The sequence below is a fragment of the Gadus chalcogrammus genome, chromosome 10 (genome assembly GCF_026213295.1).
Source record: "Gadus chalcogrammus isolate NIFS_2021 chromosome 10, NIFS_Gcha_1.0, whole genome shotgun sequence".
Lineage (NCBI taxonomy): Eukaryota > Metazoa > Chordata > Actinopteri > Gadiformes > Gadidae > Gadus > Gadus chalcogrammus.
In genome coordinates, this window is record NC_079421.1 from 6,048,634 (window position 1) to 6,076,562 (window position 27,929).

The 27,929-nt window shown below is 51.1% G+C and overlaps 2 protein-coding genes across 4 annotated transcripts in view; one reads left to right on the forward strand and one right to left on the reverse strand.

Annotated features, from left to right (window-relative positions):
* The window catches only part of macrod1 (mono-ADP ribosylhydrolase 1), a 68,169-nt gene that overhangs the window by 13,966 nt on the left and 26,274 nt on the right, over positions 1 to 27,929 (forward strand). Inside the window, exon 4 of one of the 2 annotated variants that reach the window (XM_056601214.1) lies at positions 14,881 to 16,098. The exons of the other annotated variant lie outside the window; for it this stretch is intronic. Within the exon in view, the coding sequence (XP_056457189.1) occupies positions 14,881 to 15,053 (173 nt within the window). The 3' untranslated portion in view covers positions 15,054 to 16,098. Of the gene's footprint in view, positions 1 to 14,880; positions 16,099 to 27,929 lie in introns of those variants that run through there. 2 annotated transcript variants of the gene reach the window in all.
* flrt1b (fibronectin leucine rich transmembrane protein 1b) lies at positions 20,078 to 22,637 on the reverse strand. 2 transcript variants are annotated; one of them, XM_056601211.1, is made up of 4 exons: positions 21,479 to 22,605; positions 21,030 to 21,415; positions 20,571 to 20,987; positions 20,078 to 20,504 (listed from the first exon to the last, which is right to left on the reverse strand). In XM_056601211.1, exons 1-4 carry the CDS (start codon positions 22,530 to 22,532, stop codon positions 20,421 to 20,423), a joined length of 1,941 nt encoding a protein of 646 aa, XP_056457186.1. In that variant the 5' UTR covers positions 22,533 to 22,605; the 3' UTR covers positions 20,078 to 20,420. The 2 variants fall into 2 exon arrangements, with proteins under 2 accessions (XP_056457186.1, XP_056457185.1); XM_056601210.1 differs by having other exon boundaries at positions 20,078 to 22,637.

A 27,929-nucleotide genomic window follows, 5' to 3' on the forward strand; every position in this document is an offset into this window, starting at 1 on the left:
TGCGTCTCCAGTCGCCAACCTCCGTAAGGCCAAGGGGGGCGTGCACTTTTCTCTGAAACATCCAGAACTGCCATGGTGTGCCTTCGTCTTTTGCCATCCTCCCCAAACCGCTCTATCGTTAAACGTGATCTGCGAACTGCCTCCGACGTCTCAATGACGAGTACGTTATGAAACAGACAAGCTTTTAAATCTAGATACGATCCAGATTCAAAGGCGTCTGCAGGATCTCAGTTTGTCTCCCGTAAACGGGGTGAGATGGAGAGAGTGAGAGTGAGGGTTTAAAAACAACTTTCCAAAAACAATGACGAGCGCCTTGTTTCCGCTGCGGCGGGTTCCTGGAAGGCTGCTGGTTCGACGCCCGGAGCTTTAGGGCCGGCGTGTTACCGAGAGGTGGCTCTGTGTCGCTCCTCCCAGAAAGTGGATTCATACTGACTTAACGAAAGGTCTCAGAGCTTTATTCTCTCCCCAAGGCAGCAAACAATGCAATTGAGGCCAATTATATGCTATGCAGGTGGTTTTGTAGCGTGTGTGTGTGTGTGTGCGTGTGTGTTTGTGTGTTTATTTATGTGTTGGGCGGGGGGGGGGGGGGTTAGCAAGTGGTTGCAAGAGTCAGTCACACGCACACTTGCACGCACGTACACACTTTTTTTTACAGTGAAAAGAATAAGCAAACAATAAACACAATGCCAGGTTAACTGCACACTGATTTTCATATTTTCTTTTCCCAACAAAACCCCTTAACAAAAACATTGACATTTTTTTTATAATCAATTTATATATATAATATATATGAAAAATAACAAGGAGAAGACAACGAACACCAATGCAACAATACAACCAATAAAATGAGTAAGATGATTATAATAGATAATGATCATCTTATTATGATGATCATTATCTTATTATTTCATATGATGAATGAAATAAATATCAAATGAAAAAGGAAAACCTCCGTTTCAAGTTGTTTATATCTGGCCAGGGGGGGAAGAAGCACGTTAATCAGGGGTCCGCTGCAGGCGAGTGGACCCCTGCGGACGATATCATGTAGAAACAATCATTCAGGACTCAGGAGGAAGATCAGATGAGCCACTAACATAGGAGACACCGGGTGGCCGCTTTTCTAGAAAGTGCTTGCTAGACCCTCTGAGTGTAAACTTTATCTTTTCTAGATGCAGAAACCCCTCAACACAGTTAAGTCTTAACTCAAAGATGCATAACACACATTGTATCCAATTTATCTCAAATATGCACCATTGCAAGAAACACACACACACACACACACACACACACACACACACACACACACACACACACACACACACACACACACACACACACACACACACACACACACACACACACACACACACACACACACACACACAGAGACACAGGTATATATACATGACGTGCAGAGCAAATGAACAGATCCAAACACAGGGGAAAGTGAACCCCTCTCCACTTACAGTGCTGATTCAAGGCCTTCAAGCATCCATAATGAGATCCGACCCATTACTTTTATTCACAGACCTTTAATTGAGGGGTCATTACAACATAAAAATTGACATATCATCTATGAAGCCATTAGTGTATTAGAAAGTAGTGCACGGTCGGCAGACAATTTACTCTCTGCTCTCCGGAGCGGGGTCTGGAGAATCAGCCGCTCCACACCGGCACCTTTCAGCAGCGCCCGCCCGGCTCAGGTCAGCTTGAGTCAGCCTCCTCGCTCTCCATCCTGAACGACTACAGCGCCTCTTAAACAGCCTGCCTCTGCTGCTTGGCTTCGGATTCCGATGTTGAGATGTGCTTCTGAATAATGCATGCTATCGGTTCGTCTCAACTGCCTTCTGTCATTCAGCCTCCTGCCACCCCCCCCCCCATCCCGCCCACCCAGTGTTGATTGATCCAGGTGGGGTGTAGGCCAATGCGAGGAGGCGGAGCTGGGCGTGGCAATGGCTCTGTCGTTGTGTCGTGTCGCTCTCAATAAAGATTGGATTTACAGTAACCCGCCCCCCCCAGCCCCTCCCCCACCTCACTCACCGCCCCTTCCACCTCATCTCCTGTCAGTATCCTTCCCCCCCCCCCCCCCCCCCCCCCCCCCCCCCACACACACACACACACACACACACACACACACACACACACACACACACACACACACACACACACACACACACACACACACACACACACACACACACACACACACACACACAGTTGTGTACAAGTTTACAGCCGGTGGCTCCTGCTTGGTCCTATAAAACACCACAAACATAAAAACCCACAAGCACTTAAGAGCCATCCTCAGGAGAGGGGGGGGGGCAGAAACATCCCCCTATTTACGCCCCTCAATCATTCCATCCGGGGGGGGGGGGAGAGAGACAGAGTAAGGAGAGAAGGAAAGATGGAGCAGAGGATATATTGTCTCTGATGGGTCTAGCTGATTAAGATGGATTAGGCTACGAAATGTCATTGGACTGATGAGTTTTTTGTGTCTGTGTGTGCGTGTGTGTGTGTGCGTGTGTGTGTGCGTGTGTGTGTGTGTGCGTGTGTCGGTGTGTGTGTTTGCTTGTCTGCACGCACCAGACCAAGGCCCTGCATACGTACATGGGTATGATGTCTGCAGCAGCAAACTGTGCATTTCAACCTTTTTCCACATTGATTAAATGCTAATTTGTCACACTCTGAGAAGCTCTGTTTTTTCTTTTGCACCCTGCAGTTATTATTTTCCTGGGTGTTTGAAACTCTGCACTCCCTTACTTTGCCACATGATGCCGTGTTAATGGTGTCAGAATCTGGTGCCAATTATTTAGCCACACCTTTCCCACAAGTTAATTCAAAGGATTTATTTATGGATTGCTAGTGGACAAGTTTGCAGGGATTTTTATAAAGTGTTCACCAAAGCTTGATTCGGAACGCGTTGACATTTGAAGAGATCTAGGAGGAGAGGGGGCATTCTTCCCTGTGGTGACGTTCCCTTTGTGATACCGCTTCAGTACCGTTGTTGTGGATAAGCTTTATACTGAGGTGTTTGTGTTTGTAACACACACCGTGTGTTCAACAAGGTTGTACTATAAGTGTCCTAGATTCATTGCCTTCTCTCAAACGTCATAATCAACCGCTGCCCGGCCAGAGCACTGCAATTTACACATCGACAAACACACACACACACATATACACACACACATACACACATACACCGAGAAGCTTAAGGCCTCCTCGTACGCTGCCATCAACATTAACCGCTGCCCAGACAGAGTTCCACACATCCACACACCCCCAGACTATACCGAGTATACTTAAACTCAAAAATCACCAAAGTACTCCAGCTGCGTTTGGAGCAGAGTGGAAAATTCTGTTGGGCCGAGAACATAGGATTAAACTGTAAATGTCGGATTTTAGTAACGGTGACAATATGGCATTGATTACTATTTTGAGGATCATGTAAGATATACTGTATATAACCACGTTTAAAAGGAAAATAATGACTTTGGGTTTAGCAACCTTTCAAGGAAACCTATAGTTCTTTTTTTTTTCCAGTGCGTGTCAGAGAGTTAATGTGACAGCAAAGCAAGTAGATCAGTCTTTTTCGGCCTGACTCTAAAACACCTTCCCTAAAATCGTCGTGCTTCTGCAAGTGTTAAATGGCTTTCCGGTCCGTGCTTCTCATAGCCCCAGATTCAGAAGTTTGAGAGGGTGTTGGAGTGAGTGTGTGTGTGCGTGTGTGTCTGTGTGTGAGTGCTTGTGTGTGTTTTTCATATGTTTATGTCTGCACTGAGAGTGTGTGTGTGTGGGTGTGTGGGTGTATGTGTCTGATTTCAGGATAAGGCAACATGTGTGCAGCAAGTGTAAACAGCTGCACCTGCTCAGCCATCAGTCGGGGCGTGGTGTGTGTGTGTGTGTGTGTGTGTGTGTGTGTGTGTGTGTGTGTGTGTGTGTGGGCGTGGGCGTGGGCGTGGGCGTGGGCGTGTGTGTGTGTGTGTGTGTCTGTGCGCAGATGTGTGTGTGTGTGGGAGAGTGTCTGTGTGTGGGCGCCATGTATTACTCCTCCACAGGTTAGAGATAAAGCCGTTGGTCACCTCTGGAAACGCTCTCTCCGTGTCGGCGGCTGAGAGATACAAGATTAGAGGCAGCAGCTTCCTGGCCTGTGGCTGACTGACAGTCAGAGAGAGAGGGAGAGGGAGAGAAAGGGAGAGGGAGAGAGAGAGGGAGTTACTACTCACAGGAAGGTAGGCAGCCCAGAAGGACCATGGCAATGATTGACAGACAGATGGATGAAGGCGATGCTTGATTATGTTTTTTTTACACAGACAGAAAGAGAGGGATGGAGAGAGAGAGAGATGTGGAGATACGGGAGCCATGCCTTGGTTAAGAGGTGGGAGACATGGAGGCACACAGGAAGGACCGAGAGGAGGAGAAAACATGCCGGATATCGGCAGTGAAAAGACCAGAGGAGCAGAGGCTATGGAGAGGGGGGGGCTGGATGGGGTAAAGGGGATGAACACCGCCGTACCCGTTTCATAAAGTGTTGTGGAGGGGATAATACCCCCCCGCCGCCAGGTGGATGGCCCTTAACAAGAGCATTACTGCACTTCGCCATAAGCCACGGCCTCACAAGAGGGATCCTAGCAGCTAGCTTTAGTCAGCGAGGATTAGCGCTCGACAAAAAATAACCACTCGCCTCTCCCTCTCCCCGCTCCCCTCTCTCCCTCTCCCCTCTCCCCTCTCCCCTCTCCCCTCTTCCCTCTCCCCTTTCTACTCTCCCTCTCCCTTCTCCCTCTCCCCTCTCCCCTCTCCCCTCTCCCCTCTTCCCTCTCCCCTTTCTACTCTCCCTCTCCCTTCTCCCTCTCCCCTCTCCCCTCTCCCCTCTCCCCTCTTCCCTCTCCCCTTTCTACTCTCCCTCTCCCTTCTCCCTCTCCCTCTCCCCTCCCTCTCATCTCCACTCTCCTCTCTCATATTAGTTTATTCTCTATCCCCTCCTCGCATCCCTATTCTCTCCTCTCCTCCCACTCCCATCACTCCCCTCGTCTCCCCTCTCCACTCCCCCCGTCTCTCCCCTCTCCTCCCTCTCCCATCACTCCCCTCGTCTCCCCTCTCCACTCCCCCCGTCTCTCCCCTCTCCTCCCTCTCCCATCACTCCCCTCGTCTCCCCTCTCCACTCCCCCCGTCTCTCCCCTCTCCTCCCTCTCCCATCACTCCCCTCGTCTCCCCTCTCCACTCCCCCCGTCTCTCCCCTCTCCTCCCTCTCCCATCACTCCCCTCGTCTCCCCTCTCCACTCCCCCCGTCTCTCCCCTCTCCTCCCTCTCCCATCACTCCCCTCGTCTCCCCTCTCCACTCCCCCCGTCTCTCCCCTCTCCTCCCTCTCCTGGCTTAGAAACCATCTTGGAATGCAATTGGCAAAAATGTTCGTCCTTTGTGTCCTTTATGTTTCTCAATCGTCAGAGATGGTCTCAGAATAGTCCTCTGCGCTGCCTGTCTGTCTTTTGTGTATTTAATTGAGCCTAAAGCTCATTGTTTTACAGAGACGGCTGGTTGAACGACCGGGAGCGTCCTGTGATTGTTCAGCAGGGCTGAATAAAGTCTCAGTGATTAGCCTTTAAATCCACGCAGTCTTTATAACGAACTCTCCTCATTAAATATCCATGGCGTGAGTACAGCGATGATGGCTGTCTTGACTCTGTTTCTAAACTGCCGTGCCGGCGATCGCGTCATCATTATCCATTGTTTGTTTTTTCTCTTGCTTGGACTTTGAAGGCGTCCATGTGGGTTCGATTTTTTGTTTGGGTTCGATTTTTATTACAACGGGAAGGCTCTTGGAAGTGTCCCGCAGCGCATGTCTTAAGTCTTTTAGGCGGTGCTATTACTTTGATATTTTGCACAGTATATAGTATATGGCTATTGATCCAATTTATCTTACTGTCTGGATTGGTCAGTCTGGATTGGTCCCAGAGCTCTTTCTCCCTTTCTCTCCTTCCATCTCTCTCTCTCTCTCCTTCCAATTCTTTCTATCTCACTCCCCCCCCCCCCTCCCTCTGCAAGTATGCTTTCCTAACAAGATATCCCCCCTGGAGCGGTTGTCAGCTTCTCTTAGGACATGCTCACATTAAAAGATGCAAAACGCCACACCAAGTTTTCCGTCTCAGACAAATATCCCGCATGTTCATTTTCATTCTGTTTTATTTAGCGCCTTGGAGGAGGGGTAGGGAGGGGAAATCCGGGCACTGCTTGTTCTTAAATCGTCAGCTGGCTGACGGCGTCCTTTTACCGAGACGATGTGGAACAGCCTGCGCACACACACCACTCAGTGGAACAGCCGTCGTTCAGTTCTTCTATTCTCCCGAAGCGCGGAGGGGGGGGGGGGGGGGGGTTCGGGCACAGACTCAACCCCCCAGGAAGCCACTCGGACGGACCCCCGTACAGCGGACAGACCTTCACCTATGGTTCCTATAGCGTTGTCCGTCCACATGGCACCGTGCAGCAGACAGACGGGCCCCCGTACAGCAGACTGACGGGCCCCCGTACAGCAGACAGACGGGCCCCCGTACAGCAGACAGACGGGCCCCCGTACAGCAGACAGACGTCCACCTATGGCTCCTAGCGATGTCCGTCTACAAGGCAGCGTCGCTGGAGCCGCCGCCGCCGCCGCCGCCTCTGAATACCTCACCACAATGACAACGTGACGCACACACCGCAGAGACGGCGTGTCACATTGTCACACACACTGTCTCTGCGATGTGGGGACTGGCGCTGGTAGCACCCCCCCCCCAGGCTGCCACGGCGGCGGCGTCAAGCTGTCTTAAAGATAATGCATGACTGATTCTCCTGAACGGTTTCCGGTTTGCGCCGTGAAAAAGTTTTCTGGTGGGTGAGTTTGGAGGAGATGACCTGATGCGAAGGCTGTTGTTGCTGTTGTCGCTGTTGTGTGTTTTTTGTGTTGTTTTTGTTGTGTTATTTCCGTTGTGGGCATTGGGCGTGCTGAGGTTTGGACTCCGATGGTTTAGTGGTTCGGTTTGAGTCAGCGGAGTCGTAACCGTGGAGGTCAGGGTCATGGCGGGTCAGAGGGAATCGATGCTGAGGTCATCACCAATTCTATTTTGGTTTTGGATAATATACGATTCACTAGATACCCAAAGCCCGCCGTCCTAACGCTGGTCAATTAGTTTAACGAAGCAGATTCCTCACCATACATTCCGAAACCATTTCTCATTCAGTATCCTGGGGTTTCATTTCGTCTATAAGTAGAGATTACGATAAACTTCAGCCCCACACAATACAACGCAGACCAGTGTTTCTGTCCACAAACCGCCCCGGGCGCCAATGAGCAAGACAATTTCTGGAAATTAAAAAATCGACATCTAATCTCTCCGTGCTCCAGCTGGTTGCTTTGGAGAGCCGCCTGCTGTAATTACTATACTCAGTGTACAGCAATCCGTGATGGAAACTAATACATAGGATGTGCAGACGTATGTGGCATTTGCTAGTGCGCTCGCCGACCAACCTCACAATTATATCGACCCACGGCGTGGTGACGGAGCGAACGCTGAAACGATAGAATGCTGCAGTGTCTGTTATGGCATTTCAACTCAGGAGGGGCGTGTGAAGGCGAGAGGTAATCAGAGGGTCTCAGAGCAGAGCCACTCCCAGCCCAGGGCCTCCCCGCTGCAGCCACTCGCCCTTTAGTCTGCTGTCCTGTGGATGGCCGGCCCACCGGGGTTTGGGAGCCGGGCTCCTGCCCCGGGGGCCGGACCACCAGGGGACATAATGGCCCCCTAATGGCGGTTCAGCATAATTTCCCCCAATACATATTCAGACCGCTGCTGCCTGTAATGGCTTGGCCCGCAGCGCCGCCGCCCCCCTCAGGCCCTGACAGCCTGCGGTGTCCGGGGTCCCGGTGTCAGTGTGAAGTCTAACCAGCCCTGTCTTCAGTTGATATTATGCTCCCGTGATGCATAATCCTCAACAAATTTGAATTAAATTTAATTATCAGTTAGCTATTGACATGCACATGCAGCCAGCCTCAGGTGTGTGTGTGTGTGTTTTTGTGTGTGTGTGTGTGTGTGTGTGTGTGTGTGTGTGTGTGTGTGTGTGTTTATGTGTGGGGGGGGGGGATCCCTGGATATAGCATGAGGGGTTGCTTTCTGGGGGCCTCTGTAAAGTGTAATTTGGAGACTAGTCGGTGTCTCCTCCTATTAGAGGCCTCAGACGCGGCATCGGCCCCCATCACTGCTGGTTATGCTGGTCGGCTCCAGTCTTGCTGGGCTGGAGGCGCGACGTCAGGGCTGATATCACACCGCTCCGGGTTTGCATAATGAATTGTAATTCTGCTCCAGGCCCCAGCTCGTTACTTCCTGTCAGTGGGGGCATGGTATAGTGTTGGCCCTGAGGCCCCCTAGAGGGTTAATTTGTTAATGACACTGCTAACTCTGTGTCGTACAGCCCCCAGTGTGCTCACTCCCACTCGAGCTCCCACTCAAAGCGCTTTACAATACTGCCTACACCCAACTCGTCGGGAGCAGTCAGGGTGAGGCGTCTTGAGGGGTTCAAAGTAGCAACCTTCCGGTTGCCAGCGAACCCGCTCTCCCTCCTGAGCCACATGCCGCCCTAACTTTCCACTTTTGCTGGAAAGATACAATCGAGCAACAACGTGCTTTGTAATGTTACGCTGGCTATAGGGGTCGGCCATCTTGCTTTCCTTTCCATTTTGCAGCTAGTATATTTTATTTGGTATTAACAGCAAAAGGCAGTTTTAATTAAACAATAAAGCTATGGCTCATTGCCACATTTAAAAAGGATTAATGACAGGGATATTATGTATGGAGGAATATACTTAATTGTCTCCTGTTGTTTATATTTTACTATATTGTGGTTGGCTTCCTATGAAAATAATAGAAACGTTTCGCTGTTGGCTTTAATGGCTTTAACGTGCCGTCGACAGAGCTTGGCTGGTTCCTTTGTGTCGTTGGAGTGCTTGAGTTGAGTAAACAGGTCCTCATTGTTTGGAGTATGTTGGCCTTTGATTGAAAGGTACTGCGCTCATTACACAGCGCTTCGATTTGGCTGCAGATCGAGTGCCTTCAGCTTCAGCATAAAGGGACTCCATTGATACACTCCGTTGTGTTCAGTCAATGATAATTCTGTCTCCGTCTCTGTCAGAGTGTGAGTTTGTGTGTGGGTGTCAGACTTATGGCTATAGAATAAATTGAAATGGAGTCTTAGTCACTAGGTGCTTTTTCTCTCTGTCTTTCTTCCTTTCTCTCTCTTTCTCAACCCCCCTCCCTCCATCCCTCCAGATCGGTCTGGTAATGATGTTCTGGCTCAGAGGACCACTTTACCAGTCAGCGGGGCTGACATGTTTCCACGATGCACTGTGAACATTTTTAAGATCTCACGGTTCGCTGTCCCCCCCGGTTTCCATGGGACTAGTCCTGTCATTTTTTATTTATTTCCCTATTTATTCATTTATTCATTTAAAGTAAATTTTTAAATCCTCCCCCTCAGCTGGAGTGGAAACCGGGGGGGTGGTGACCCCCTCCCCCCATTTAGTGAAATATCTGACATCTCCCCTCCACCCCCTCCCCCATCTACTGTCCAGCGTGTTGCCACGGGCGACACTGGGTCGGTGACCCGTGTGGGCGCGTGCGAGAAGACACTCGCGACGGCCAAGAGCGGCTCAATTTACAGCCGGAGGGGGGATTGATTCACGGCCGACATTGAGAAGTTAACGTCCCCCCCGGCCCCCCCGGCCCCCCCGTCCCCCCCCGGCCCCCGGGGGCCAGTCAATCCGTAATGAGGCGCGCTTGTGTAAATAAAAAGGTGCGGCGGGGCGGGGCTACGGCAAACTGAACGAGTTTGCAGAAAAGCTCCTTCTCGCTAATTATTTCTCTCCCACCCCCGCCCCTGTTAAAAGCTTTCCCCCCCTCCCCAACCCACCATGCGATCAATCGGCACTTTAGTGTGGAGGAAGCGCGAGGGTCATTAGCCTGATTGGGCCGGCGGCGGTGTTGGTGATGGAGGTGGTGGTGCTGGGGGTGGTGGTGGTGCTGGGGGTGGTGGTGGTGGTGGTGGTGGTCTGTGGATCGCGGGGAGGAGAAGAGGAATCGTCGAGGCCCGGATCATCAGCACTCAGCAGCGCTGGCAGCAGCTCTGCCACTCATCAACGTCCGGACTTCTGCTGTCCAGACGCCTTTTGTTTGTTTACAGTCCGTTGTTCTCTGGGCCCCCGACTCGCACTGCCAGCTGGCCAGGTGACGGGCTGGAGCGATGTGACGCTTAGTTAAGGGGAAGGTCAGTATCCCGGGATTAACCTCTTCCAAAATTGCGCATTGCTTCGAGCCGGGTACGGCACTCAGCTTGGTGATTGGCAGAGCTTCGTAGCATTCGTAGAGTTCGTAGCGTGCTAAGTGGTGCCGTTGGTTAAGCCAGCGGAATCGAAAAGGTAGTGCGGTCCGTTTTATTTTATGTGCACCGCTCTGCCATTTTCTGGTTTACTTTGGGGGAAAAAAAAAGGCTTGTACTGCCTGTCCTTTAAATAAAGTGTCTTTGGTGCCAGACATGCAATCAGGCTCCCTCGACAGCCTTGGCTTGCTATCGAAAGTCCTTGTCTCCGCCAGTCACATAATGGGACGTGACGGCAGCCCCAGCAGAAAGAAAATACATTCTATTCAGGGCTGCGGTAGCCTAATGAATGACATTTCTAATGAAGATGTCGCGGCACAATGACTGATGGTCGGCACGTGGCTTTGACACCGAGAGGCGACCCCGTTGGACGAAAAAAAATACGATTTTATTAAAAGGCATAAGCGACTTTCATTTGGTGTTTGAGAGTGCACTCGGGGTTACCACGGTGAAGCCAGACTAATCAGCCGGTTCCCGTGGCTGCGTGGGACTCCGTAATGCACCGAAATGCGAGCAGAATGCGCAGCGGGAAAGAACCATCAATTATTCTCCATGTCTTGATTCCTCTTACCTCTTCTTACCTCTAACGGCGCCGGTAGACTCTGAAGAGACTCTCCGCCGAGGCCAAGCGAGTACAGTGACACCAGCCCTACCCCCCCCCCCCCCCACCCACCGCCCCGTGCATCACACACACACGTAGCAACAATCACTGAAAAACACACGCACACACGCACACACAAACACAGCGGGCGTGTGTAACAAGCACGCCTCCCCGGACCGTAATGGCGTCCGTCGGGGACATGCTGTTGAAGTGGCGGCCAGAGAGGCAGCATCTGCCCAGGTCGCATCATCAGGGGGCTTAGGACATGATAAGGCTATTTATAGCGGCTGCTTATCCACTTACGCCGCCGCTACCCAATCCCCCCCCCCCCCCACCCCTCCCAGCGGAACAAGCTGTCCTGCAGGGCGGCGGGCGGCGGGCGCCTGACTGATGGGCCGACAGACAGAACTGACAGACAGACGAGCCAGACGGACAGATTGATCAGACGCTCCTTTCCCTCACCGCCACAGCGGCTCGTGTCGAACACCGACGGCGGGAACAGTGTTTCTTTAGCAGCTTAGGTGTAGCGTGGGAGGTGTTTGGGTCGTTTTATTCTGCAACTGTGTGTTTTTTTTTAGTTTGTGTGCGCGTGTGTTTTTCTGTCTGTGAAATGGTGTGTGGTATTGAGTCTTATTTTTGGGGGGACGTCAATCATGGATGTTTTTTGTTTTTACTGCTTTGCCTTGGTGGTGGGTGAGGGGCTTCTGGGGGTCTGGGAAGTGGTCCGATCGTTCAGAACAAAACGGTCTTTATTGACGCTGGGTTGATCCGAGAGGGCTGTGCTCATAGACACGGGGGAGGTAGTCAGCGCAAAATCCCCCCCCGATTGGAAAATCCCCAGACTCTCACTGTGTGTGTGTGTGTGTGTGTGTGTGTGTGTGTGTGTGTGTGTGTGTGTGTGTGTGTGTGTGTGTGTGTGTTTGCATGTGTGTTTGCATGTGTATGTGTGTGTGTGTGCGTCCGTACGTGGGTGTGAGAAAGAGAGAAACATTGGGATTGTGTGTGTGTGTGTGAGAGAGCGAGGAAGAGAGAGAGAGAGAGAGAGAGAGAGAGAGAGAGAGAGAGAGAGAGAGAGAGAGAGAGAGAGAGAGAGAGAGAGAGAGAGAGAGAGAGAGAGAGAGAGAGAGAGAGAGAGAGAGAGAGAGAGAGAGAGAGAGAGAGAGAGAGAGAGAGAGAGAGAGAGATTGATTGTGATTGAGAGAGAGAAAAGGCGAGGAGTGTTTATGTGTTCATGGCCTTGTGTTTTTAATCATAATAACAGAGAACGTAAGATAATAATCTGCATGTAGCTGTGTGCGCTGAAAGCGGGAACCGCACAACAAGAGCCGACAAAGTGGTTAACAAGGCAGCGTTTTAAATCACTGTTATTGAACTCACTGTCAACAATTATTTGATTGGCATCCTTTTAGGTGTAATTCAAAAGCTTTGATACAAAAAAATAAACGTTGCGAACAAAGTTCACATCCCGTTGATTGAAGTGTTTATTTGGCGCCTCAAGTAACCACTATCGTGTCTCGATTGACTCTTCAAGACCACCCAGACCAAGGAACCATTGCTCCTGAATTTAATTCTTTCTTGCCTTTTCCTGCTCCACCAGAAAGGTTGAGTACAGATCCTTCAGATGGAAGTCACTGGTCGCCATGAATACCAATCTCAAGTGAGGGACAGCTCCGCAACCTCCGGTAACAAGGCTTCAATCGGCACCACTGAGTAACTAAGTGAAGATTTGTTTGTAAAAGTTGAAAGGGATACCTAGAAATGCTACCATAGTGTTCTACTTAGCATTCTTTGCGTGCGTCTGCACACTTTTACATTTGATCCAATCCTTTGTCATCGGCGTACAACGTTTGGACTATGAAATGTATTCCGTCGGCGTACCGCCCAGCACAGAGGACGCACGGCGCTAAAAGGCCCCTACTGTGAGCCTCCAAATGGACGAATCCCGCTTAATTTATGGTTTCGTCAGGCACGGCTCTTTGTCAGTGGTACACAGGCTCATAAATAATTATGTCCGGTCCAAAACAAAACACATCGGGTGCAATACTACAATAGGCGTCTATAAAAGATTATTTTATGGCGGGGCAGTTTGAGCAGATGGCCTTTAGCGTCCGCAGGGCAGAATCATATCCCTCGGCAGATGTTTACCTCCCGACACGCCGCAGACCCAGCCCCGGCAAGCGGGGACGTCTGGTAGTAAAAAAAATAACTAAAACAGGAATAAATAAAATAAATGACCAGTGTCCTGTTTTCCTGACCGACAGACATTTTACAGTATCTGTTTATCCCCCCCCCCTGCCCCGCGGAGAGGTCCCAGGGGACGGGAGTAAGTGTCCGGCCCGCCCCGGTGAGGGATTGAGACATCACTGTCGCCCCACAGCTGGCCGACCGGCGCTGGCTCCGGGCGGCGCTGGCTCCGGGCAGCAGAGCGTGGAGCCCGTTGTTTAAAGGCAGCTCAGTGCAGAACAGAAGAGGTGTTTAGGAGGGGAGTGCCGTGGAGGAGACGTGTTAGTGTGGCGTATGTGATGTTAAACTGGGGGAACTCGTGAATTAATATAAATACACAGTGATGGAAACTCATTAGCATGATTAGATAAACGAAAGATGTATATAGAATATAAAAATACAATTATTATTTTTTAAATTTTTATATATATATATATATATATATATATATATATATATATATATATGTATTCATACTTGTGAGAAATGCAGCAGGACATATTTCACTGCACATTACCAAACACATAGGCCTATAGACTTTATGTTGCCGAATGTGAAAAATTAAGGATAAATTAAATTGATAAAATGAAATAAATATATTTAATTTTTTGTCGAGACTGTCATATCTGATTTATGGTACACTATATTTTGCTACTATTATTACAAATATAAATTACCACATTCCTAAAGTGTGAACTAACCGCAGTGGTATTAAGTATGATACTTTTTGAATAAATACACACACAAATACATAAACACAAACATGCACGTAAACACATACTCTTTTGTAAATTGTATTTGTGGCAAAAAAATATGCGCAAACTATTTAAAAAAAAAAATACAAGGGAAAAAATGCATCTTGTGCTATAGAATGGTTAATAAATAAACTGTGTTCTTCAATGGCAATAACCCCTCAAAAAATCATACAATTAATTACCTTCTGTTCCCTTGAGGACTTAATATTTCGCAGGCCTGTAGTCAGATATCATACAATGAATGGAAATTTAATAAAATTAATCTTCTGTCCTTAAAGTAAAATTACATTTAGCAAGGAAAAGCAATGGTCATTTTGGCTTGTTAAAGTGTGTGTGTGTGTGTGTGTGTGTGTGTGTGTGTGTGTGTGTGTGTGTGTGTGTGTGTGTGTGTGTGTGTGTGTGTGTGTGTGTGTGTGTGTGTGTGTGTGTGTGTATAGCCGCGACAAGTAAATGTACTTTTGGGTCGGTGTGCAAACCTCTCCCAAGCAGACATTAATTGGGTCAAGGGTTTTAGCTAATTACATTTTCAAAGGATGTGCAGTCACTCACTCTCCACCACCTGAAATCAATTCAATTGATTAAGATGAGCTCTCTGAAAGAGAAAAGTCATGTCTCTCAAGAGGTGTGCATACAGATGATCTGTGCGGGAGACTCAGAGCCAAGCAGGAGTTACCGAGTATTTCTTCAGCTTTGTTATATTGTTTTTTCTCTAAGCTAATTTTTCCTGCCTTATTTGTATTTGAATTATTTTATCATGTGACAATCAAAGGCAATTTTAAGAATCCAAATCTAGGCCCATGCCCAGAATGCAAAAAAACAAAATAAGATTTTTTTTAAAGAACCTTAAAAAAAAAAAACGGTTGACTCTGGAGGCAGAACCTCCTCCTCATCTCCCCTGACAACAGGTGAAGGCACTCCGAGGAGATGTGAGGCGCTGGCCCGTGGCGCTCCAACCCCTCTTCCCGCCTGGCAGCCATTTTATCAGCGCTCTACGATTCAGGAACCACAGAGGAAGGATCAGCAGTTTGAGAGCCTGTTCAAAGCAAAGCGAACATCCTGTCCCGCTTTAATTATGTAGGACGACACCACTTATAAAGAAGAGGAAAGAAGGTTTCCGTGCGGTTTTGAATGAAGCCCAACGTCTTCTTCACCAGAGACGTGTTTGATATGCTGCATGCACCGCGCCGACAACGCACGGGCTAATGGTGTGAACGCCAGCGAATCAGAGCCGCCCGAGTCCTCACCACTGGTGTGTGTGCTCGGCCTGCGTGTGTGTGCGGGGGTGCGTGGCACGTGCACGTGTGGTTATGTGTGTCGGAGGTGTTCAACCCCTTTTTCTATTCATCAAAATAAAGTTCACGTTTCACAATCGAATCGGTGTAATACGTACCCGAGAAGAATACGAGATGAGACCGTCTCAAAGTCACATAGGAGCACAGAAGAGGTGTGTGTTAAGCGTTGTGTTACCTTATTACTTATAAGTACCTTAGCGGTGGAGTGGGGACTTTTAAGTAGACGAGCTCTTCTGCATTTCAATATCCACAGCTTTAGTGACATCCTGGTGCTTTGGCACAGAAACCATGAGGGGCTTAGCTCAGAAGGTGTCGGGAGTCTGCAGGATGAGCGCCTGGGATATTTTCTAAAACCTCAGTTTCACCCTATTTTTGAGATTGACATAAGGCTTGAAATCAATGAATTGTGCAACCATACCTGGGCGGCGTGTGGCTCAGGAGGTAGAGAGCGCTGGCTGCTAACTGGAAGGTTGCTGGTTCGATCCTCGGCTCCGCCTAGCCGAGTGTCGAGGTGTCCCTGAGCAAGACGCCTCCCCCTGAATTCTCCCGACTTGCGTTGTCTTGCCTGGTCGACACCGGTGTGGGGATGTGTGCATGAACGGGTGAATGTTAGCCAGTGTTGTTAATTGCTTTGAGTGGCCACTGGTTAGAAAAGCGCTGTGTAAATGCAGTCCAGTTGCAATTGACCTTTTGTAAAGTCGCGTGCTAAGCCTCCTCCAAAGAAACCCCGGCTGTCGCGGCCGGCCTCTACAGACGCAGTGCCCCGGAACGAACGCCAGCGCCTCGGTGATCAGAGGGGTCGTAAACCCCCTCCCTGTAAAACGGTTTGAACGTCCCACGCTATAGCCAAGGTGGAGGAGGAGCAATAGCTCGAGCACCGTCAACTATAGCACCGTCAACTGCAGCACCGTCACCTGCAGCCCCCTCACCTACAGCACCGTCAGCTATGGCGCGTCCATCCAGCGCGCCATGTGAGGCAGACCCCCCGACCAGGGCCCGCCTAACCCCTGACCGAGGGGATTTTCTGCGGCATTGCTTGGCGGTGCTTGGCGAGTGTAATTCTAACGACGGCGGTACAACGAAGGTAGCAGCGGGCCCGGATAATGACTGCACCACCACGGGCCCCTGCAGCTCTCACACAGGGAGCCGGCGGCCCGGTTCACTAGTTCACTAGTTCACTGCGTGCATGGACGCTCTTATGTGTACAGTGCACATACATAAACAAGTGTATTTTTCAAACACTCGTGAACACACGCACAGCCTTTAAGGTTAATATTAACATATCTTTATTTTTACTCTTACCGCCTTTACATACACACGCACACTCGCACACATGCACACACATGCACACACGTACACATGCACACACAGAGCAGTCGCCAGCCGCTTGTCTTAGATGGACACTTATACACTCCTCCGTTCGTTATATTGATCCGTGCTTACAGAGGAATTAGCACTTACTTAAGAATGGTCGGCATGTCTATCAACTGCAACGCACACATGAACGCGCACACAGACACACACACACTCTCTCTCCAGCTGGGTGTATGCACACATCCGCACACTCGTATATGGGCCTCCCCGCTCCCGTGCTCGTCATTCTCGACGTACACAAATAAGGCAACATGACATGCGCTGATGCCCACGCTTTAACCCCCAGAACGAGGAGCACAAAGAATGTGTGCATTCGCTGCGTGCACTGCCTGATGAGCAGAGATGTCAGAGATGGTTGGGATGAGGCTCTGATGCACTCACTCATTGTGTGTGATCTAACAAGGTCCTGTACCAAACCTAATGAATCATATGAATACACAAACAGGCTCGATGGACATTTCTCTCCATTTTTGACATTGGTATGTTATGTTACATTTTCCGCGCGCTGTTTGTGATTTAATGAAGCACACAGACGACTCACAAAGCCACGTTTCCCTTAGAAGTCTTTATTCATTTGTGGTAGAAAAACAGACAGTGGCAGACTCAACAGACTGAACAGATACCTGTCCCCATTATTCTATTAATACATAGGATTGGGTCTTTTATTTTTTGTATGTATGTAATTATCACTCCAGGGCGATTATTATTTGCATTTTTTTCCAAACAGAATGAGAGAGAGAGAGAGAGAGAGAGAGAGAGAGAGAGAGAGAGAGAGAGAGAGAGAGAGAGAGAGAGAGAGAGAGAGAGAGAGAGAGAGAGAGAGAGAGAGAGAGAGAGAGAGAGAGAGAGAGAGAGGGAGGGAGGGAGAGGCATGGAAGGTTCCGGTGCGTCTGTCACGAGGTGCGCTGGGAAGAGCTGGCTACTGCAGGTCCTAGCGGCTCCAGAACAGGCTCCATCTAACACCCCCCCCCCCCCCCCCCCCCCGCCTCCTCTCCTCCTCTGGCAGCTCTGTCCCTTCCTCTTCACACTATCCCCCCCCCCCCCCCCACCACACTGACGCTCTCTCTCCTCGCATTCCGGCTCTTTCATCTCGTTGGTTTTGTCGGTTTTGTTTATATTTCTTCATTTGTCGTTCAGACCCTGAAAGGTTTGTAGACGACAGAAAAAGAGAGCTGGTGCGCCGTGCATTTACCTGTTGTTGATGTGTGTGTGTGTGTGTGTGTGTTTCTGTGTGTGTGTGTGTGTGTGTGTGTGGGTGTTTGTGTGTGGGTTGGTTTGTGTGTGTGTGTGTGTGTGTTTGTGTTGGTGTATGTGTGGGTATGTGTGTGTCTGTGTGCGTGTTGGGGTTGGTGTGTGGGTGTGGGTGTTTGTGCGTGGGTTGGTGTGTGTGAGTGTGTTGGTTGGTGTGTGTGTGTGTGTGTGTCTGTGTCGGTGTCGGTATTTGTGTGTGGGTGAGGGTGTGTGTTTGTGTGTGTGTGTGTCTGTGTTTGTCTGTGTGCGGTACGAGCATGAGTGTTTGCGTGAGCGGAGGCTGAGTGTTGTGTAGACGTGCACAGTGTTCGGTCCGGCGGTGATTCCCTGATACATGAAACGGTTGAGTTCATTGGTCGGGGGGGTTCAAATGATTTCAATATTTTTTTTAAGTTGTATCTCTGGCGTCTACAACTGCACTCCGGGGGATCTTAACTTGCGTTCACCGATAATAAACCGGGATTCCTCAATATGCAGTTTTCTGGAAAGGTTGGGTATTTCTGTTCATCGATGCGAGTGATTCAGAACCACAGCTAATAATGTTTTGATCTGGTTAGCACCGCAGCCGCGCCTGCCTCCACCGCAGACCTTATCTAACCACCCCCCGCCAGGGGAGAGAATACAATACAAAAATGCCAAATGAGATCGATTGCAGTGTGTTTACGAGGGTGATAGTAGGACAAAAAGAAATGCCGGCTTATTCATTGTATATTTGTCATGTTGAGTTTTTATTGAGGCTTATGACATTTTCTCCCAAGCCAGGAGGTTTTGATTAAATCTGCTTTCTGGTACAATTGCGTGACTCTGTTTCCATGTCTCTTCTGATTGCCTGAAGAAGCATGACATTTCCATATAATATCGGGGGATTATGCTTTCAAACAAGCTGCATTTCATATACGGTAAGGCATTTCTTCCTCCCGTCGTGACGCCTCGGCGCCCCCCCCCCCCCCCCCCCCCCCCCTGCGGTGTCCGAGGACGGGCGGTGTGTGTGGCCTCTGAAGGATATGTGTGTGTGTGTGCGGCCCCTGAAGGATGTGTGTGTGTGTGTGTGCGGCCCCTGAAGGATGTGTGTGTGTGTGTATGTGGCCTCAGAAGGATGTGTGTGTGTGTTTGTGTGTGTGTGTGCGGCCCCTGCAGGATGTGTGTGTGTGTGTGTGCGGCCCCTTAAGGATGTGTGAGTGTGTGTATGTGGCCTCTGAAGGATGTGTGTGTGTGCGTGTCGCGCGGCTGCCCCCGGGGTCGCGGCTCAGGGGGAAGTTGTCTGTATGGAAATGCGCTTAGAACATGGACATCAATTTGACCCGGCGTTAATATTAATTACCCCCCAGCGGTCGGTGGCGAGCTGCTCCCACACGTCCCTCCCTCGCCGACTGCCCTCTGCCCCTCCTGCTGCAGCCCCCCAGCCTCGGCCATCCCTCTCACCTGTTCACATACCTTCAAGCCGGCCAACTATCCTCTCTCTCTCTTTGTCCCCCCCCCCCTCTCTCTCTCTCTTTGTCCCCCCCCCCTCTCTCTCTCTCTGCCCTGTCTTTCAATTTTCTCCCCAAAACCAATCACTGAATTTTTACCCCCTTGCCTCCCTTTTCCCTCCCTTTTCTGTATCCTGAATGTATCTGTCGCTTTACTCTCTCTCTCTCTCTTCTCTTCTCTCCCCCGCTCTCTCTCTTTGTCTCTATATCTCCCGCCCTCTCATTAGTGTCCCCATGCAGTTGTTTGCGTCTCCCGTCTCTGTCAGAGCCTTTATCACCGCTGTCAGCTCCCTCGGGGAGAACAAAGTCGTCCTGCTCCCAGCGCCAGTAAAACGCCACGAAAGAAATAAAAGGAGCAGAGGCACTGCCACCCCCCCCCCCCCCCCCCCCCCCCGAGAAAAACACAGATAGATGGATAGATAGATAGATAGAGGGGAGGGGGTCTCAAAACTAGTCAGAGAGAAAAAGCCACGGAAAATGAGGTTGGGGAGGGAGGTGGCTTGGAGCGCACATCTTTTAATGTCAGCTATGGTGCATTGTCGTCTGTGTATTGGAACAACCCTCCCCTCATCTACAGCACAGAGTGGACGGTGGGTGCAGGAAGGTATCTGAGCTATCTCTACACACACCAAGTGCCTGTTCTTGATATCATAAATATATGTCCCTAAATCAACTAAGACTAGGACGGCATCATCCTCAAATAAGTTACGGTGTATTATTATGCGCTGAGAAGAACAGTAGAGTGTGAAAGACATATCAAACTATCCCAAAGAAAGGAAAAACAGAACCATTCATATTGATACATAGCATAGAAACAGAGAGTCTACCGTATAGCAAGACCACAGCCAGAGCTGTCCGGACTGACTGACGTGCGTCGGTCACTCCGGTCGCTCCACGTCCGTCGCAACAGCTCAGATTCAATGTTTTTTTCTATACAGCAAACCAGCAGAGGCACAAAGGGGTACTTTGGAAACCAAGGACAAAATGGCCACGTGCCGGGCGCTCCTCGTCAGAACAGCGCCCAGCGGCCGCAGCCCAACAGGCGGGGCGCGTGGGCCATCACGTGTAGGCGTAGTCAATGTCAGGGATGCCCCCCTCTCGGTAGCCCCGGTTGGTGCCGTAGCCGACCGGGTGGTGGCCGCCCTGGCTGATGATGGTGCCGTTCAGGCTGCCCGCCCCCCCGTGCGTGCTGCGGTAGGTCCCGTTGGCGTTGGAGGAAGAGGACGACGAGGGGAAGATGGTGTGGATGTAGGTGACGTCCTCCAGCTTGGGCTGCAGGGGCTGATGGGCCATGGCCGTCATCTGGAAGCCGGCGGGGGGGGCCCGTATCTCCAGGATGGAGGTGTCCTTCTTGGTGCCGGACTCGACGTAGTCGTCGTACCCTTTCCCGCCCCGCCCCCGGCTGTAGGAGCTGGCGTCGGAGGACATGTAGCCCGCCCTCTGTCCGTACCAGCAGAAGATCCCGAAGATCAGCAGCAGGCTGACCAGTGCCGTCGCTCCGCCTATGATTCCAGCCAATGGCAGGACTGTTAACTCCGTGTCCTGGCCCTCCTTGTCCGACCCCTCGCCCCCCCCGCTAACCGGGGCCTCTCCGGTCTCGATCTGGGCGCAGGCCGGGCCGGAGGTCTTAGTGTCGGGGTCCAGGCTGCCGGTCAGCGTGGAGCCCACCCCCATGGCCCCCGTGGACGGGTCCTGCCGGAGGGGCAGCAGGCAGATCAGGTAGTGCGAGCGGGGGGTGAGCTGTGTGAGGTGGTACTGCTGCCGCTCCCCGGGCACCAGGGTCTCTGTGATGGAGCCCAGCGCCGCGCTGCTGCCCAGCCGCAGCCACGACAGGCGGAAGGAGGGCGCGGGCCGCGGGGAGAGCCACGTCACCAGCACGCTGTCCGGGGACAGCGGCTTCACGTTGAGTTCCAGGGCCTCCCCTGATATCTGCCCCCCCTCCCTCGGAGCCAGGGGCATCCCCAGGCCCGGCCGCTTGGCCCGCAGCGTGAAGAGAGAGCCTTGGGTGGGAACCAACTGGGGGGGTGAGGCGGAACCGCCACGGGACGCTTGGCCTCCTCCGGCCCCATCTCCACCGCCTCCGCCGCCTCCTCCACCGCCCCCACCGCCCCCACCGCCCTTCTCTGCTGGATTCGCCCCAGCCCCGGCCCCCACCGGGGGGCCCTCACACTGCTCCATCAGCCCTGTCAGGTCCCTCAGAGCCTGGCCATGCACAGCTTCCGGGCCCTGGCAGGTCAGGCCTCTGACGGTCACCGCGGCCCCCCGGCTGTGCAGCCAGGCGTGCAGCCAGCGCAGGTTGCAGCCGCAGTACCAGGGGTTCCCCCGCAGCAGCAGCATCTCCAGGCTCTCCATGTCCTTCAGCAGCCCGCGGGGGAGGCTGGTCAGGTTGTTCCCCGACAGGTCCAGCCTCTGCAGGCGCCGCATGGCGTCCAGAGCGCCCCTGGGGACGTGGGTCATGCCGTTGTCCTGCAGATGGAGTCGCATGAGCTGATTGGACGGCAGGTTGACGGGCGGCGCCAGCAGGGCGTTGCGCACCAGCGAGAGCTCCGTCAGGTTGGAGAGGCGGGAGAAGGTGTCGTCTGCGATGCGCGTGTTGGCCAGCAGGTTCCCGTCCAGGACCAGGCGCCGGAGCGAGGAGAGCCCTCTGAAGGCGTGCGTCGGGATGGTGCTGATGCGGTTGTCGTCCAGCCGCAGCTCCTCCAGCGACGCCGGCAGACCGGCCGGGATGCTGGACAGGTGGTTCCGCGAGAGGAACAAGAGGCGGAGCTTTGGAGTCCCAGAGAAGGCCCGTTCCTGGATGCTCACCGTGGATATGGAGTTATCGTCCAGGTGCAAACGTTCTAGTAAGGGCAGTTTGGCCAGGGAAGAGCGTGGTAACGTTCGTATGTTGTTGTCCTGCAAGTGCAGCTCCTTCAGCGACGGCGGGAGGTGTATAGGAAACTCATCCAGCTGGTTGGCGTAGAGATAGACCACGCGTATGGAGCTGCTCCGCTCCAGGGAGGGGGGCAGGCCGGCGTTGCTGAGCCGGTTGCTCTGGAGATAGAGGATGGCGGCCATCAGGGGCAGCGGCGGGATCATGCTCAGGCCGCGGTCGTTGCAGTAGACGAAGCCTTCGTCACAGCGGCACACAGACGGGCACACGGCCCCCTCCTCCCCCTCCCCGTTCTCCATGGCGATGGCAGCCGCCGCCAGCTCCAGGACCTCGGCCAATAAGGTGAGGCACAGGAGGAGCAGGAACAGCCAGTCCCGGAGCTCCGCGAGGCTCTCGGCCGCCATCTTGTTCTACAGCACCTGGGAAAACCGAGAACAAACAGAGTGAACTTATTACTGTGAAACCGTCAGATTACAGTAAAAATGGAACATTACATGCTTCGGGGGGTCTAATTGCAACTGTTATGGTAGAGTTTATCACTCAAAGCGACACGATTCTCGGAAATGGGCAAAGACAAGAGTTATCCTACTTTATCTGAGATTACATCCGAGTCGAGTCGATTTTGGGGATCAGCGGGAATGCATAGTTTTGAAGTGTGCTTTTTGACCGGCCAAGCAGAAGTGAAGTGGACAGCGAGAGCCGAGACAACGAGGCAGGACTGAGTGAGTGGGCAAGGGAGATTACAAGATACGATTGGGGGGGAGATTGGTCAGTGACCGTCGCTTGGCGAGGAAATGGAGTTCTTTCTTTTTTCTTTTTCACAAGGAGATTAACCGGAATAGTTGTGAGTGACATTGAATTAAAAGGCAGTAGTGAGGGAGGGTAAATCACAGCCATTTCCCATGGTGTTGTTGATGGTCCAGCAAACAAATCTAGCGGCCAACTTTCCTAGCTGGCCCGTGCCTAATGCTCAAATGAAACCTCTCCTCCAGTAGACAAGGGGAAGAACGCTCCCATTGTACATAAAAAGGTTTAACCATATGAATATCTATTAGTCCACACGAGAAAGAGGCAAAGAGAACTTCAATCAGTTTGCGTTGTGTTGCTCGGAACAAAACATACAAGCGACAGACCCACATGGAGTAAGCAAATGGGTACTCAAGAGGCATTTGCATGTATGCAGTCTCAGAACAAGCTGAGATGTTTAATGCATGCTCCAGCCCTCAGTTGTTATTGTTCGTGAAATTTGTATAAATTATTCAGCGGAGCGCTTCTGAAAATCCCAAGAAATGTTTTAGCGAGATGTTTTACAGAGAGGCCTTTCTTCATATGAAACATTAATACTCTCCGTAGTCGCCGTTTTACGACTCGTCTCGGAGTCCGGCTCAGACTCTGACATCAATAACCCCAATATTTACAATGCAGATAAATAAAATCCTCCCGCCCGAAACGTATGCTTTTTATAGAACATGAGATGTGTAAAACGGGGAAAGTTGGGACGATTACGTGGTGGTGTGTTCTTTGTTTGAATCCATACCCCCTTTTCTTTTTCAATAGCCTAGGGCCTGAAAATTTGCCCTGACATGAAATGTCTGACTTGATCTGACAGCACATTTGATAAACAAATCTTCTGAAGGCGAGTCTTCTCTACCCTTTATCTCCCCTCGCTTCCTCTCTTCCTCCATCTCACGCCTGTCTCCTCGTCAGTCTGTGTGTGTGTGTGTGTGTGTGTGTGTTGTGTGCGTGTGCGTGTGAGCGAGCGTGTCTCTGAAGCACTTGAACACGATCCGAGATGCAAAATTGCCCCTTGGCTGCAGTCAAAAAGCATGCAAAGCGAGCGCGAGATGGCAACAACGGGGGCGGGTGGAGGTGGAGGTTTGGTGGGCGGGGGGGCTGGGCGCGTGGTGTAGTTGGATGGGTCGGGGGAGACAGATGGAGAGTTGGAGAGGGAGTCGGAGGAGGAGGAGGAGGAGGAGAGGGGGAAGTGGTGAGTGCGAGAGAGTGAGTATCAGCTGACTTCACTGGAAGAGGCTGACGCTTGCAGGGATTGTTTGGTGGGCGTGTCCTCTTTCCTCTCAGTGTGGGCTCTGTATAAATAACACATACTGTATGTATTTATATTTATCTATATATATGTATATGTACATGTATGCATGTGTGTGTATATATCTACATCAGTCTAAATGGGTGTGACGGACTGGGTAGGGCTTGATATGGAGCGCATGCACATGCAATGGGCCTTGACTTGCTTTCCTTAATGTTATATTTAGCACGAAACGGACCGTTCTCAAGTGTTGCAATCATTTGTGAGGGAAAGGGAGAGAGGGGCCGGGGAGGGATGAGAGGAGAGAAAAAAAACACACACGCACACACACACACACACACACGCACACATCAGTCTAAATGTTGGAACTGAGAGAATATAAAGGAAGCTCTATGAATATTAAGGGGCATTTGTTTGCAACACACGCACGCACAAACGCACGCACACCCACACCCACACCCACACGGCGTCTCCCCCACGCTCTTATAAACATCCCTTCGGCCAAACCCCGAACGTGTTTGTGTCTCCTCTTTCCTCCCAACCTATTCACGCGCCTTGCCGTTAATGACCCTTCGAATTTCTGTCTGCCTCGTTCCAACTCTCGCTCTGTCCCAACTGTCACCCTCCTCAGGCGTCTCTTTCTTCCTCTCCCTCTCTCCCTCCCACTCCCTCCCCCGATCCACTCGCACGGCGCCTGCTCCACACAATCTTGCTTTTTGAGCCGTGCATCTCGTCCTGCTGATCCCCCTTTGGCATTCCTCTTCCCTCCCGTCTCCTGAGCCGCCGTTCCCTCGCTGAACCCCGCCATTGGATCAAGCGGCTTGAGATCAGTAAATTGACTCTCTCTCTCTCTCTCTCTCTCTCTCTCTCTCTCTCTCTCTCTCTCTCTCTCTCTCTCTCTCTCTCTCTCTCTCTCTCTCACCCCTTTTCTCTCACCCTCTTCCTTCATTTTATGCGTTGTTGACCTTTCCTTTCTCCACCCTTCAGACATTTCACTACTTGAGGCGAACGCCGGGGCTGGAGAACAGAGGCGCTGTGTGCTGGCCCGGTTTGACTTTTGTTTCTCGCCGTCGCCCTGGCTGAGATGTGTAGAGCGAGAGGGAGAGACACTCAAGCGAGAGATTAAGGGGGAGAGGCAGATGAAGGGAAACGTTGAATATTAAGCTGGTTAACGTAAATTCAGGTTTTTTTTATTCGTATCGTAAAAAATGAAGTAGGCCCAAAGAACTGACGCCACAGTTGCACCAGAAACAGAGCACTATGATGATGGCCTATATGACGCACAGAAGCCTAAATCAATGCTGCACGCAGTGCCAAGACTCACTGTAGAGGCTAACATAAAGTAGTAGGCTATTTAAAACTGTTCCCAGTTTATTAAATTGCATATGCTACTTAATTGCATAAAGGCAGAGGTTGAGTTTTGTTGCTGTTGTTGGTCGTATGTTCTGAGATCTACTGCTTCAGGATGGGGGGGGGGGGGTCTTTTCCCCGGGACTGCCTGGGTTTTTGTTCGAAGCTGCAGCTAAAATGGCAGAAGTACAGACACTAATGAATTGAAGACATCGCATAGGTAGGTTACCCCCGACTGACGGGTGATTGAATGGACCGAGTTGAGACATCAGAGTCGAGTACGAGGCGGCTGGCAGCAGGAGGAAACAGAGTAATAACCTCATAACGCAATAAACTCCATTGTCCACCTTTACAGCAGCGAACATGAGAGTGAAGTCTGTGTGTCTTCCCCCCCCCCTTCTCTAAATGGTACTCAAGTGAAGTCTGTCAGTCAAAACCAAACAAACAAATTAACAAAAGTCTTTCTCAGAAAATAGGCTTTTCATCAATTGTCCAATAAATTGTAATAGGCACATTGACTGGAAATAGCCCCAACTTGAATGAAAATATTCAGATAGCTTTTTCCTACTGAAGAATGGCAGACGAAATTGCAAATTTATGACTCAGACCAAGACAGGGCCTGAAGGAGATTAGCCTAAATCAATTTGATTTGTGTTTTATCACGAACGTAATGGTAGAGTATTACAACCGAAACCATGAAAGAAAAGTTCATTTTCAGATTGTGATGACTTACCTTTCTTATCCAATTCGAATCCAAAACTATTCTACCAAAATTCCATATCTATCTTAACATTATTTGTGGCCATGGTTTCTCCAACATATTGCACAGCAGCATGGTTATACTAATAAGAACAATGAGGTATTTAAGCCTGTGTTTTGAATTCAATTATGAAAAGGGATTTAATGTAGTAATATACCAGCAAATGTATATATTTTCAGTCCCTTTATCCTGCGCCCAGGCTCCTCAACCCTATCTCTATATTGAAGGTTTGGGCCATAATTATGATATTAACCTTTCAATACTTCCCTCTTAGTATAATCCGTTAAGTCAGGGGCGGGCTAACCTTCTGTTTCTCTCTCTGGTCCGTTGACGCTCGTCTGCTGTGTGGACGGGGCGGTCGGATCGTTCTGTGTGTGTGTGACCGATGGGTTGTGCGTCAGTGTGTGCACGCGCAGTGTCCTCCTCCTCCTGCTCCTTCTTCTCCCCCTCGTGGCGTCCGGCGTTCAGCGCTGTCTCCTGGCTCCCCGGGGGCGGGGCTGCCGCGGCGTCTCTTCAGGGGAACGGCGGCAAACGCGGCGGGGCTGGAGGTGGGGGCGGTTACCGTGACGACGAGGATGATGATGATGATGAAGATGGTGGTCGTGGCCCGGGTGCTCCGTACTCAGAGTCTCAGAGCAGAGTAGCACCAGCATGGCTCAAAGACGCCCGGCCGAGCGCATTTGTGCGTTTGTGTGTTGTCCCGCTACTGAGTTGTGTCTCTGTTTGGCCTGTTTTTCCGTCTCTTTCTCTCTCTAGCTCGCTCTCTCCACTCTCCCGTAGTCTCTCTCTCTCTCTGGCGCTCTCCCTTTGACTGGGCGAGAGGCTTTTAAGTGTGGTGTCTCAAGTCATCTTCAATCAGCAGGGCGCTGGCTGAGTCCTGTGAACCCCCGTGTGTCTTCTGTAGCTCCTAGGGTGGTCGGGAGTGCTGGTGGTGGTGGTGATATGGGGGGGGGGGGGGGGGGGGGGACTACTGCAGCACCACAGCAGTGACAACGACACAAGTCTGCTTCAGGACTCGGCGGTGTTTCGCGAGGCAGGACTCCAGAGCAAAGCGGCGGCAGGTCTTGAAACACACGCCCGGCCCCTCGCTCCTCGGCCCAGCGGCGGTGCCTCGGCCCAGTGGCGGTGCAGGCTCAGTTATCGCCGCTTGTAAAAGCAAAGCCGTCGGCAGGAGAAAATAACGAGGCTTCAACGCCGAGGCAGAAGCCACGAGTCCCTGAGGGAATTGTGTTTTTATTGAATCAACTTTTTTGTATTTAGATGTATCTGTATGTATAGTGTAAATATGGGGGTGGTTATACAGCATGTGTTTGTTTGGCGGTTCAGGCAGAGTTCAAAGATGTGGTTTTGGTGAGGGGATCCTGACTCTTTTAACTCGGGGGGGAGGGGGGGGGGGGGGGGGGGAGTGTAGCTGTGGAATGATTCCGGCAAAGGAACAGTGGGAAACAGAGGGCTTGAAAAAAATAGGAAGCCGAAAAGGAAGAAACAGCAGAAGCCGGATAATGTAGTCTCGTCTCACCAAGGATTCTGAGTCTGCACACC